A 13,711-nucleotide genomic window follows, 5' to 3' on the forward strand; every position below is an offset into this window, starting at 1 on the left:
TAAATCTTAAACTTTAAATATCCCGTTCTTGTCTTTCAATCGTTTATTTCATACTTTCACATACTTTCAGTTCATATGTCACATACTTTCAGTTCAGTGTGTTCGATCCCCCCCCGTCCGTCTGTTTCAAATGTTAACTTTGCTAATTATTATGTTTTTGCGTTGGGGGTCTATTTTTTAGGTGGGGGGCAGTGTTAGAGGCGGCAGGGGGTGGGGGTTAGATCTCTGGGCGTTGCTTGGACTCTCCGCTGCGGACAGGAGGTCGCTTACACTGGGGCGCTGCATTTAAAGAGTGCCGGGGAGGCAGGGGTAGAGATTAACAGCGAGAGAGAGAGACACACACACATAGTCTTTGCGGAACTCAGCGGCACAGCGCACCCGGCCGGCATGGACTCCACGAGGGTTTTCCATCTGCAGCTTTGTGGTAGGATATATCATTCCAGCATTTACCCCACAAAAAAAACAATTTACACGCACGCATAAAGACAGAGAAAGAGAGTGAGTGGGAGATTCAGATAGAGAGAGGGAGAGACAGGGAGAGAGACGGAGAGAGAAGGAGAGAGAAGGAGAGAGAAGGAGAGAGAGACAGAGGGGAGAGAGACAGGGAGAGAGACGGAGAGGGATGGAGAGAGAAAGACACATACACACACAGACGCATACAGAGAGAGAGAGAGACACACACACACACACACACAGATGGAGAGACGCACATACTCGCATAGTTACAGAGAGAGAGACGGAGGGGGAGAGAGACGGAGGTAGGGAGAGACAGAAGGAGAGACAGACAGAAGGAGAGACAGACAGACAGACAGAGGGAGGGAAAGGAGGCAGAGAGACAGATATATACACACACACAGTCGCACACAGGGAGAGAGACACACACACACAGATGGAGAGACACATACACGCAATGTACAGAGAGAGAGACAGAAAGAGCCACAGCCCCACACACACACACACACACACGTGTGCAGATAGACACACACACACGGAGACAGACACACACAACACACCGGAACGGCGAGAAAATAAGTAAGATGATACATTTTCAGTGCGTTCCATAATGATTGGGACAAAGACCCATCATTTATTTATTTGCCTCTGTACTCTATAATTTGAGATTTGTAATAGAAAAAAATCACACGTGGTGAAAGTGCACATTGTCAGATTTTAATAAAGGCCATTTTTATACATTTTGGTTTCACCATGTATAAATTACAGCAGTGTTTATGCATATTCCCCCTAGTTCAGGGCACCATGATGTTTGGGACACAGCAATGTCATTATGTCATGTAAATGAAAGTAGTCATGTTGAGTATTTTGTTGCATATCCTTTGCATGCAATGACTGCTTGATGTTTGCGATTCATGGACATCACCAGTTGCTGGGTGTCTTCTCTGGTGATGCTCTGCCAGGCCTGTATTGCAGCCATCTTTAGCCTATGCTTGTTTTCGGGACTAGTCCACTTCACTTTTCTCTTCAGTATAAAAAAGGGATGCTTAATTGGGTTCAGATCGGGTGATTGACTTGGCCACTCAAGAATTGACCATTTTTTAGCTTTTTCAAACTCCTTTGTTGCTTCAGCAGTATGTTTGGTATTATTAGGTACACAAAAAAGCTGGAGAAACTCAGCGGGTGCAGCAGCATCTATGGAGCGAAGAAAATAGGCAACGTTTCGGGCCGAAACCCTTCTTCAGACTGATAGGGGGTGGCGGGGTGAAGGAAGGAAAAAGGAGGAGGAGGAGCCCGAGGGCTGGGGGATGGGAGGAGACAGCCCGAGGGCTGAGGAAGGGGAGGAGACAGCAAGGGCTAACAAAATTGGGAGAATTCAATGTTCAAGATGTTTGGTATTATTGTCTTGCTGTAGAATGAACTGCCGGCCAATTAGTTTTGAGGCATTTGTTTGAACTTGAGCAGATAGGATGTGCCCAAACACTTCAGAATTCATTATGCTGCTACCATCAGAATTTGTGTCATCAATGAAGATAAGTGAGCCAGTACCTTCAGCAGCCATACATGCCCAGGCCATAGCACCCCCACCACCGTGTTTCACAGATGAGGTGGTATGCTTTGGATCTTGGGCAGTTCCTTCTCTCCTCCATACTTTGTTCTTGCCATAACTCTAATATAAATTAATCTTCATCTAAACTGTCCACAAGACCTTTTTCCAGAACTGTCGTTGCTTTTTTAAGTACTTTTTTTGCAAACTGTAACCTAGCCATCCTATTTTTGCATCTTGCAATGTAGCCTCTGTATTTCTGTTCATGAAGTCTTCTGCGGACTGTGGTCATTGACAAATCCACACCTGACTCCTGAAGAGTGTTTCTGATCTGTCGGACAGGTGTTTGGGGATTTTTCTTTATTATAGAGCTATTTCTTCTGTCATCAGCTGTGGAGGTCTTCCTTGGCCTGCCAGTCCAGTTGTGATTAGTAAGCTCACCAGTGCTCTCTTTCTTCTTCATGATGTTCCAAACAGTTGATTTTGGTAAGCCTACGGTTTGGCTTATGTCTCTAACTGTTTTATTCTTGTTTCTCAGTCTCATAATGACTTTCATTGGCACAACTTTGGTCCTCATGTTGATAAACAGCAATAAAAGTTTCCAAAGGTGATTGAAAGACTGGAGGAAAGACTAGATGCTGCGAGCTATCTTATACCTGCATTAAGGAGGCATTTAAGCACACCTGGATATTTACAGCTGTGATGCCTTGTGACCCAAACATTATGGTGCCCTGAAATGGGGGGACTATGTATAAACACAGCTGTAATTTCTACATGGTGAAACCAAAATGTATAAAAATACCCTTTAATAAAATCTGACAATGTGCACTTTAACCACATGTGATTTTTTTTCTATTATAAATCTCAAATTGTGGAGTACAGTGGCAAATTAAAGAATGATGGGTCTTTGTCCCAAACATTATGGAGGGCACTGTAACTGGTGTTTCATCAATGCCAATGTAATGCAATTCATGAGACTTGAATGAAAGGTGCAAGCCCAAACGGGAGCAGAGCATATTCTCAGCTCATAGATAGTGTTTATGTTATTATTTAAAAAAAAATACTTGTCTGCATGCTACAACTCGCTAGGCATCTTTCTCCTCTGGGGATACAACATTTTAATTGGGAAGCGTTTTGGTGATTTAAAAAAAAATATTGCAAGCTCTTTGATTCGGTCAGGGGGCTGTTGTTACTGTGTAGCAGTGGTACGGTTCTAGCAGTGGCGATTACTGCTGTTGGAAGGGACGGCGGTCTGGGTTCATTGGATGGGCAATGGGTCGAGAGAGGAGTGTTTTCCGTTTGTGAGCCGTCTCCCAGATGGGATAGAAACATGGAAACTTTGAAAAATAGATGCAGGAGCAGGCCATTTGTCCCATTAGAGCCAGCACCCCCATTCAATATAATCATGGCTGATCATCCAAAAATCAGTACCCCATCCCCTGTTTTTCCTCATATCCCTTGATTCCTTTAGCCCGAAGAGCTAAATCTAACCCTCTCTTGAAAGCATCCAGTGAATTGGCCTCCACTGCCTTCTGTGACAGAGAATTCCACAGGTTCACAACTCTCTGGGTGAAAAGGTTTTCCTCATCTCAGTCCTAAAGATAGTCCTAAAGTCCAGACTAAATAGTCCTACTCCCAATCCTAAAGACCAGCTAAAATAGTGTGTTTGTGGCTCAGAATTGTATCTCTTCATATGTAATCCATTAGGAGACGGGTCGCACAGACAGTGGGTGGTGGGTGTATGGTACCAGCTAAGATAGATACAACATTCTGCAGTAACTCAAGCGGAACAGGCAGCATCTCTGGATAGAAGGATTGGGTTCAGCTGCCGGAGGAGGTAGTTGAGGAAGGGACTATGGATTTAAGAAAACAATTAGACAGGTACATGAGTAGGAAAGGTTTAGAGGGATATGGGCCAAACGCTAGCAAGTAGGACTGGTGTAGATGGGACTTGTTGGTCGGTGCGGGCAAGTTGGGCCGTAGGATGAGATGGGATCTTATAGAAATATATAAAATGATTAAGGGATTGAACACGTTAGATGCAGGAGACCTGTTCCAGATGTTGGGGGAGTCCAGAACCAGGGGCCACAGTTTAAGAATAAGGGGTAGGCCATTTAGAACGGAGATGAGGAAAAACCTTTCCACACAGAGAGTTGTGAATTTGTGGAATTCTCTGCCTCTGAAGGCAGTGGAGGCCAATTCACGGGATGCATTCAAAAGAGAGTTTGATAGAGCTCTTAGAGCTAGTGGAATCAAGGGGTATGGGGAGAAGGCAGGAACGGGGTACTGATTGTGGATGATCAGCCATGATCACATTGAATGGCGGTGCTGGCTCGAAGGGCCGAATGGCCTATCGTGCACCTATTGTATATGTGTCTGTGTATCTATGTTTACACGCTGTATCACTCTATGACACCAACAAGGAATTTGGGAGAGAGGGGGCAGGTCACCCCAGTCATTCCCTTTATCCCCTCTCCCATCAGGCAAGAGGTACAGAAGTGCGGAAACGCACACCTCAAGATTCAGGGGCAGTTTCTTCCCGGCTGTAATCAGGCAACTGAAGCAACCTGTCTACAACTAGGGAGCGGTCCTGACCTACCTTCTACCTCATTGGAGACCCTCAGACCATCTTTAATCGGACTTTACTTGACTTTATCCTGCACTAAATGTTATTCCCTTTACCCTGTATCTGTACACTGTGGACGGCACGGACTTGGTGGGCCGAAGGGCCTGTTTCCGTGCTGTATGTGGGTTTGTGGCAACTGTTAATTGAATGTAATTTCATTTATTAATATTAATTTTCACATAATGATTCTACCATTCTATGCCAGCCATGATCACAATGAATGCCGGTGCTGGCTCGAAGGAAGGGCCGAATGGCCTCCTCCTGCACCTATTGTCTATGTTCCTATGTGTCTCAATACTAAACTATAGTCTTTCTGCTGACAGGATAGCACGCAACAAAAAAGCTTTTCATTGCGCCATGGTCAACGTGACGATAAACTAAACTAAAATACAGGTGGGACTAGTGTAGATGGGGCATCTTGGTAGGCCTGGGCAGGTTGGGTGGAAGGGCCTGTTTTTATGCAGTATGACTCTATGACTAAGCTCCTTTACCTGGAAAGCTGTTCAGGCCTCAACTGGGAATTGTAGTTAAACCCCCTAGGAGTAGCTGGGTAAACCAATAAGGAAGGACAGGGAGACACGAGAGATTGTAGACGCAGGAATCTTGAGCATAACGCACATTGCCGGAGGTTCTCAGTGGGTCAGGCAGCAGCATGTGAAGGAAAACAGGCAGATGACATTTTGGATCGGGACCCTTCTTCAGACTGATGGAGTCAGGGGAGAAAGCTGGAAAAGAGAGGTAAAATGTCAAAACAAGGAACTACAGGTGCTGGTTACAAGAAAAGATAGACACAAAGTGCTGGAGTAACTCAGTGGAGTCAGGCAACATCTCTGGAGGAAAAGGCTTGGTGACATTTTGGGTAGGGACACTTTTTCAAGCAGTCTAAAGGAGCCGAAATGTCATCTATCTGTGATCTCCAGAGATGTTGCCTGACGCGCTGAGGTTCGCCAGCACTTTGGTTAAGTCTGGCAAGTGATGGGTGGATACGGCTGAGGAGGAGAGGGTGGTGATTAACCGATGGGTGAAATAAGTGCCAAAATCTCCAAGTGTAAAGGACAAAAGGGTGTCGGATAAGGAGAGGAGTGAAAGGATATGTTGATTGGGCCAGTTGGGGTAAAGAGAGAGGAGGCTTTTGTGTAGCACAAAGGTTGCAAATAAGTTCATGTTCATGTGATAGGAGCAGAATTAGGCCATTTGGCCCATCAAGTCTACCACGCCATTCAATCATGGCTGATCTATCTCTCTCTGTCCTCGCCCTATTCTCCTGCCTTCTCCCCAATCTGTTAAATTGTTGCTTTGCCTCCAATATAAAATAGCAAGCTGTGTGCCAAACCAATTTTTATATTTTGCACATAGATTTTAATAGCATCTGTTGTTTTATATTTTCATTTCTTTTAATAGGCTGCTTATGAAGTGTTGTTTTATTTTCCTAATTAAAAACAACTTTAGAAGTGGCGCAGCGGTATAGTTGCTGCCTTACAGCGGCAGAGACCCGGGTTTGATTCTGACTACGGGTGCTGTCCGTACAAATTTTGTATGTTCTCCCTGTGACTTGCGTGGGTTTTCTCTGAGCTCTTCGGTTTCCTCCCACACTCCAAAGTCATACAGGTTTGTGGGTTATTTGGCTTGGTATAAATGTTAATTGTCCCTTATTGTAGATTGTGTTAGTGTTCGGGGATCGCTGGTCGGCATGGACTCGGTGGGCTGAAGGACCTGTTTCCGTGCTGTATCTCTAAACTAAACTAAACTAAATAGGCTGCATTTGAACTGTTGAATTATTTTCCTAAATTTCCTAATTTAAAAAAAAATGTTAGAAGTGCCACAGTGGCGCAGTGGTGGAGTTGTCGCCTCACAGCTCCAGAGACCCGGGTTCGATTCCGACTACGGGTGCTGTCTGTGCGGAGTTTGTACGTTCTCCTCGTGACTTCCTGGGTTGTCTCCAGGTGCTCCGGCTTTCTCCCACACTATAAAGACGTGTGGGTTTGTAGTTTAATTGGCTTCTGTAAATGGTAAATTGCCCCTAGTGTGTGGGATAGAACTAGTATATGAGCAGATCGCTTGATGGGCTGAAAGGCCTGTTTCCACGATGTGTCTCGAAAGTCTAAATATAAACATCCCACTGGGTGAACGACAATGCTGGCATAAATCACCAGGTCGGGCAGCATCCCTGGAGAAAAGGAATAGGTGATGTTTTGGGTTGAGACCCTTATTAACATAGAAACATAGAAAATAAGTGCAGGAGTAGGCCATTCGGCCCTTCGAGCCTGCACCGCCATTCAATATGATCATGGCTGATCATCCAACTCAGTATCCTGTACCTGCCTTCTCTCCATACCCCCTGATCCCTTTAGCCACAAGGGCCACATCTAACTCCCTCTCAAAGATAGCCAATGAACTGGCCTCAACTACCTTCTGTAGCAGATAATTCCAGAGATTCACCACTCTCTGTGTGAAAAATGTTTTTCTCATCTCAGTCCTAAAAGATTTCCCCCTTATCCTTAAACTGTGACCCCTTGTTCTGGACTTCCCCAACATCGGGAACAATCTCCCTGCATCTAGCCTGTCCAACCTCTTAAGAATTTTGTAAGTTTCTATAAGATCCCCCCTCAATCTTCTAAATTCTAGCGAGTACAAACCGAGTCTATCCAGTCTAAGATGGAACAAAGCCCAAATCGTCGCCTATATCTTTTCTCCAGAGATGCTGCCTGTCTCGCTGAGTTACTCTTGCACTTTGTATCTATCGTCGGTTTAAACCAGCATCTCCAGTTCCTTCCTACACATCCCGATGGGTGCTTGTAATTAAACAGTGAAGCATTTAAAAGCATCACTTAACTAAGTGGTCTACTTAACCAAATATTTAAGAAAGAACTGCAGATGCTGGAAAAATCGAAGGTTGACGAAAATGCTGGAGAAACTCAGCGGGTGAGGCAGCATCTATGGAGAGAAGGAATAGGCAACGTTGAGAGAGGAGGAGAACTGGTGAGTAGACATACCTTGTGGAGATTTCGCAGTGGAATGTACTAAATAAGTGGCTTAACTTAGAAAGGTGAGGTGAATTGCAAAGGGATGAATAGGCTAGAATGTGTTGACAAATAGCAGGGTTGGAATGAGTTGTTTGGTAGTGGGAATTACGTTTTTTTCTCCTAATGATAATATAAAAGTTCATAATTCTGCTTGTGCAGCTTGCAACCCAACGGTATGAATGTTGAAATCTCCAATTTTAAATTACGTTCCCTCATTCCCTCTCACAATTTGTGTCCCCCCCCCCCCCCCACCCCGATACACACCCATTTCTCCCACTAACTCGTGCAACGACCACACGGGGATTCTCTGGGTGCTTCGGTTTCCTCCTGCACTCCAATAGACAATAGGTGCAGGAGTAGGCCATTCGGCCCTTCGAGCTAGAACCACCATTCAATGTGATCATGGCTGATCATCCCCAATCAGTACCCCGTTCCTGCCTTCTACCCATATCCCCTGACTCCACTATCTTTAAGAGCCCTATCAAGCTCTCTCCTGAAAGTATCCAGAGAACCGGCCTCCACCACCCTCTGAGGCAGAGAATTCCACAGACTCACAACTCTCTGTGAGAAATAGTGTCTCCATTCTAAATGGCTTACCCCTTATTATTAAACTGTGGCCCCTGGTTCTGGATTCCACCAACATCGGGAACATGTTTACTGCCTCTAGCGTGTCCAAACCCTTAACATTCTTATATGTTTCAATAAGATTACCTCTCATCCTTCTAAACTCCAGAGTGTACAAGCCCAGCCGCTCCATTCTCTCAGCATATGACAGTCCCGCCATCCCGGGAATTAACCTTGTAAACCTACGCTGCACTCCATCAATAGCAAGAATGTCCTTCCTTGAATTAGGCGACCAAAACTGCACACAATACTCCAGGTGTGGTCTCACTAGGGCTCTGTACAACTGCAGAAGGAACTCTTTGCTCCTATGCTCGACTCCTCTTGTTATAAAGGCCAACATGCCATTCACTTTCTTCATTGCCTGCTGTTCCTGCATGCTTACTTTCATAGACTGATGAACAAGGACCCCCCCAGATCCTGTTGTACTTCCCCTTTTCCCAATTTGACACCATTTAGATAATAATCTGACTTCCTGTTTTTGATACCAAAGTGAATAACCTCACATTTATCCACATTAAACTTCATCTGCCATGCATCTGCCCACTCCCCCAACCTGTCCAAGTCATCCTGCATCCTCATAGCATCCTCCTCACAGTTCACACTGCCACCCAGCTTTGTGTCATCTGCAAATTTGCTAATGTTACTTTGAATCCCTTCATCCAAATCATTGATGTATATTGTAAATAGCTGCGGTCCCAGCACTGAGCCTTGCGGTACCCCACTAGTCACTACCTGCCATTCTGAAAGAGACCCGTTAGTCCCTTCCTTTGCTTCCTGTCTGCCAACCGATTTTCTATCCATGTCAGCACTCTACCCCCAATACCATGTGCCCTAATTTTGCCCACTAATCTCCTATGTGGGACCTTATCAAATGCTCTCTGAAAGTCCAGGTACACTACATCCACTGACTCTCCCTTGTCCATTTTCCTAGTTACATCCTCGAAAAATTCCAGATTAGTCAAGCATGATTTCCCCTTCGTAAATCCATGCTGACTCGGACCGATTCTGTTACTGCTAACCAAATGTGCGGCTATCTCATCTTTTATAATTGACTCCAGCATCTTCCCCACCACCGATGTCAGGCTAACTGGTCTATAATTCCCTGTTTTCTGTCTCCCGCCTTTCTTAAAAAGTGGGATAACATTAGCTACCCTCCAATCCACGGGAACTGATCCTAAGTCTATAGAACATTGGAAAATTATCACCAATGCATCCACGATTTCTAGGGCCACTTCCTTAAGTACCATGGGATGCAGACCATCAGGCCCTGGGGATTTATCAGCCATCAGTCTACCCAACTCCATTTTCTGCCTAATGTGGTTTTCCTTCAGTTCCTCCATCACCCCAAATCCTCTGGCCACTAATATATCAGGAAGATTGTTTGTGTCCTCCTTAGTGAAGACAGATCCAAAGTACCTGTTCAACTCCTCTGCCATTTCCTTGTTCCCCATAATAAATTCACCTTTTTCGGCCTTCAAGGGTCCCTTTGGTCTTAACTAATTTTTTCCTCTTCACATACCTAAAGAAGCGTTTACTACCCTGCTTTATATTCTTGGCTAGCTTACCTTCATACCTCATCTTTTCTTCCCGTATTGTCTTTTTAGTTATCTTCTGTTGCTCTTTAAACATCACCCAATCCTCTTGCTTCCCGCTCATCTTTGCTACGTTGTACTTCTCTTTTATTTTTATACTGTCCCTGACGTCCCTTGTCATCCACGGTCGCCCTTACTCCCCTTGGAATCTTTCTTCCTCTTTGGAATGAACTGATCCTGCACCTTCTGTATTATTCCCAGAACGTACAAGGTTGTAGGTTGATTGTAAATTGTCCCTACTGTACAGGATTGTGTTGGTGTACGGGTGATCGCTGGTCGGCGCGGACATGGCGGGCTGAAAGGCCAGTCCACGCTGTATCTCTGAACTAAGAGTCAAGAGTGTTTTATTCTCAGATGCACTAGATAGGGAACAATGAAATTCATACATAAGGCATTAACACAATGCAATATTGATGGGGCGAATGGCCTAATTCTGTTCCTATAACTTATGAACGTTTAAAAAAGGCACAATCTTTAAAAATCATTTGAACAGGTACTTGGATAGGATGTTTAGAGAGATATGGGCCAAATGCAGGCAGGTGTAGCTGAGACGTTGGTGGGTGTGGGCAAGTTGGGCTGAAAGGCCTGTTTCCACACTATCACTCCATGACTCTATCCCGCTCCTCTTTCTCGTCCTACCATCCACTTTCACCTGCATCCCTCCCTCCAGCTCTACATTTCACTCCTCTTCTTCCTCATCTGACACCCTATTGCTTCCTTCATCTCGAGCCATTGTCACTTACTCCACCCCATCTACTAATCAACCCCCCCTCACCCCCACCTAATTCACCCATAATCATTTGCTGGTCTTTGTCCTTCCCCCATTCTCTTTACCACCTTTGCACCCCAGCGGTATGAACATTGACTTCTCTAATTTCAGGTAGTCCCTACTTTCTCCTCCCCATCTCAGCTGTCCCTCAGCCCACTGGCTCCACCTCTTCCTTTCTTCTTCCCGCCCCTCACCACCCTCGAAGGGTTTCGACCCGAAACGTTGCCTATTTCCTTCGCTCCATAGATGCTGCCTCACCCGCTGAGTTTCTCCAGCATTTTTGTCTCCCCTCTTTACCAGCTATCTCTCCCGCCCCCTCACCCCCCGCCACAAGCAGCCTGAAGATTGGTCCTGACCCAAATCATCACTTGTCCGTCCCTCCACAGATGCTGCGTGACCCACTGAATTTTGTTTAGTTTAGAGATACAGTGCGGAAACAGGCTCTTCGGCCCACCGAGTCTGCACCGACCAGCGATCCCCGCACGTTAACACGACCCTACACACACTAAGGTCAATATTTACATTTACCAAGACAATTAACCTACAAACCTGTACCTCTTTAGAGTGTGGGAGGAAACCAAATATCCAGGAGAAAACCCACGCAGGTCACGGGGAGAACGTGCAAACTCCGCACAGGCATGCACCCGTCGTCAGGATCGAACCCGGGTCTCTGGCGTTGTAAACGCTCTAAGGCAGCAACTCTACCGCTCTGGCACTTTGTGTTCTGGAGAAGAAAATAGTTGTTCTGGGGGCCACAGAGGGTAGTTGAGGCCGGTTCATTGGCTATATTTAAGAGGGAGTTAGATGTGGCCCTTGTGGCTAAAGGGATCAGGGGGTATGGAGAGAAGGCAGGTACGGGATACTGAGTTGGATGATCAGCCATGATCATATTGAATGGCGGTGGAGGCTCGAAGGGCCGAATGGCCTACTCCTGCACCTATTTTCTATGTATCTATGTATCTATGAGTCGAGGTGGGAGAGGGCTGGTGTTGCTGGAGTAAGGTCTCCACATGACTGGCTTGTGTGAGGGCTTGATAAGATTGGCACAGTCAGTCAGTCAGCAGTGGGGTTTGGCAGAGGTGGGAGTGAGCGGATGTGGTGTTCTTGATAAAGAAGAACCTGTAGCGGCATTTAATCACCTATCAGTTGAGGAGATAGATAGATAGCAGACAAGCTGCTGATCTAAACTGCAGAGGAAAACAATGCAAAGTTCACTGCAAGTTCCCATTCCCAAGTACAGACAATGAATTGACGGTTAATTTGTTGTATTGTCGTTTATTGTACGTTGGTTTTATTATTTTGCGCAGCGGTAGAGTTGCTGCCTGCAGCGCCAGAGACCCAGGTTCGATCCTGACTATGGGTACTGTCCGTGCAGAGTTTGTACGTTCTCCCCGTGACTGCGTGCGTTTCTCTGGGATCTCCGGTTTCCTCCCACACTCCAAAGACCTGCAGATTTGTAGGTTAATTGGCTTCTGTAAAGCGTGTAAGATAGAATTAGTACACGGGGATCGCTAGTTGGCAAGTACTCGGTGGGCTGAAGGGCCTGTTTCCATGCTGTATCTCTAAACTTCACTAAAGGAGGACACAGTTCTGCCCACTTTTGTCCACAGCGCCTCTTGGAATAGGGTTTGAAATTTGTCCCATGCTGTCTGGTTCTCGAGTCGATTCACCTGTTTCACAAGTTTGTCCCTGGAACTGATGCGCTACAATGCTGAGATTAATATTTTGCCCTCTGTATCTTCCTCTCTGCTCAAAGTCATAGAGTCAAACAGCATGGAAGTAGGCCTTTCGGCCCACCTTGCCCATGCCAACCAACATGCCCCATGTACATTAATCCCACCTGTCTGAATTTGGCCCATATACTTTTCTAAACTTTCCTATCCATGTATCTGTCTAAATGTTGTGATAGTATTTCCCTCAACTACCTCCTCTGGCAGCTCATCCCATGCACCTACTGTTAAGTTAATCCAGTATTTTCATAAATTCATAAGTAAAAAGAGTAGAATTAGTCCATTCAGCCCATCAAGTCTACTTCACCATTCAATCATGGCTGATCTATCTACCTCTCTCTACTAACCCCATTCTCCTGCCTTCTCCCCAGAGACCCTGACTCTCGTACCAATCAAGAATCTATCTATCTCTTGCCTTAAATATATCCACTGACTTGGCCTCCACAGACTTCTGTGACAAAAAAAATGCCACAGATTCACCACACTGACTAAAGAAGGCGTTTCTCTTTAAATCTCCTCTATAGTTTTCCACTTTTTGGCAAGTTACCTAATTAGTTGCCCTTGACCCGATCTCAAGCTGTGCGTTCAAAACCACAGAGACCTGTTGCGTAAAAACATTCCTAACTTTTACCCTTGAGTTCTTTTTACACAGGCTTTCGAAAAATTGATTTAATTTTGATCAGCGGTGGGGCGATTGAGCAATTTGGGGGGAAAAAATGCTGATCCTGGGCAGTGGAAGATTTTAGCGATTGACTCTGGGAAGCAGAAGTGAAATAAGTTGCAGAACCCATGTGAAAGACGGGCAAAAGTGTGTTTGACGGCCGAACTTGCGTCTTCCTTGCCCTGGCTCCACATTACCCGAGGGTTAATAACCCCGTTCCTGCCTTCACACCATATCCCCAGTCCCTGTTATCTTTAAGAGTTGTATCTAACTTGGAGTGGATGTGGAGAGGATGTTTCCACTAGTGGGAGAGTAGGACCAGAGGTCATAGCCTCAGAATAAAAGGACGTACCTTTAGAAAGATGAGGAGGAATTTCTTTAGTGAGAGGGTGGTGAATATGTGGAACTCATTGCCGTAGACGGAGGTGGTGACCAAGTCAGTGGATATTTTTAAGGTGACGTTTGACAGATTCTTGATTAGTAGGGGGAGAGGCAGGAGTTCAGAGGGAAAGATAGACCAGCCATTATTGAGTGACGGAGTAGACAATAGACAATAGGCTTGATGGGCCGAATCGCCTAATTCTGCGCTTAGAACCTATGAACCCTTTACCCAGGATGAAACTATCCAACACTACGACGGTCACGGTGGCACAGGGGTAGAGTTACTCCCTTACAGCGAATGCCGCA

General features: G+C 45.6%; 1 protein-coding gene across 1 annotated transcript in view; it reads left to right on the forward strand.

Moving 5' to 3' along the window:
- The first annotated feature begins 249 nt into the window (after positions 1 to 249).
- Positions 250 to 13,711, forward strand: part of slc4a11 (solute carrier family 4 member 11) — a 133,719-nt gene continuing 120,257 nt past the window's right edge. Inside the window, 1 exon segment of the mRNA XM_033035592.1 lies at positions 250 to 424. Coding sequence (XP_032891483.1) covers positions 388 to 424 — 37 coding nt within the window. The 5' untranslated portion in view covers positions 250 to 387.

The sequence above is a fragment of the Amblyraja radiata genome, chromosome 1 (assembly GCF_010909765.2).
Source record: "Amblyraja radiata isolate CabotCenter1 chromosome 1, sAmbRad1.1.pri, whole genome shotgun sequence".
Lineage (NCBI taxonomy): Eukaryota > Metazoa > Chordata > Chondrichthyes > Rajiformes > Rajidae > Amblyraja > Amblyraja radiata.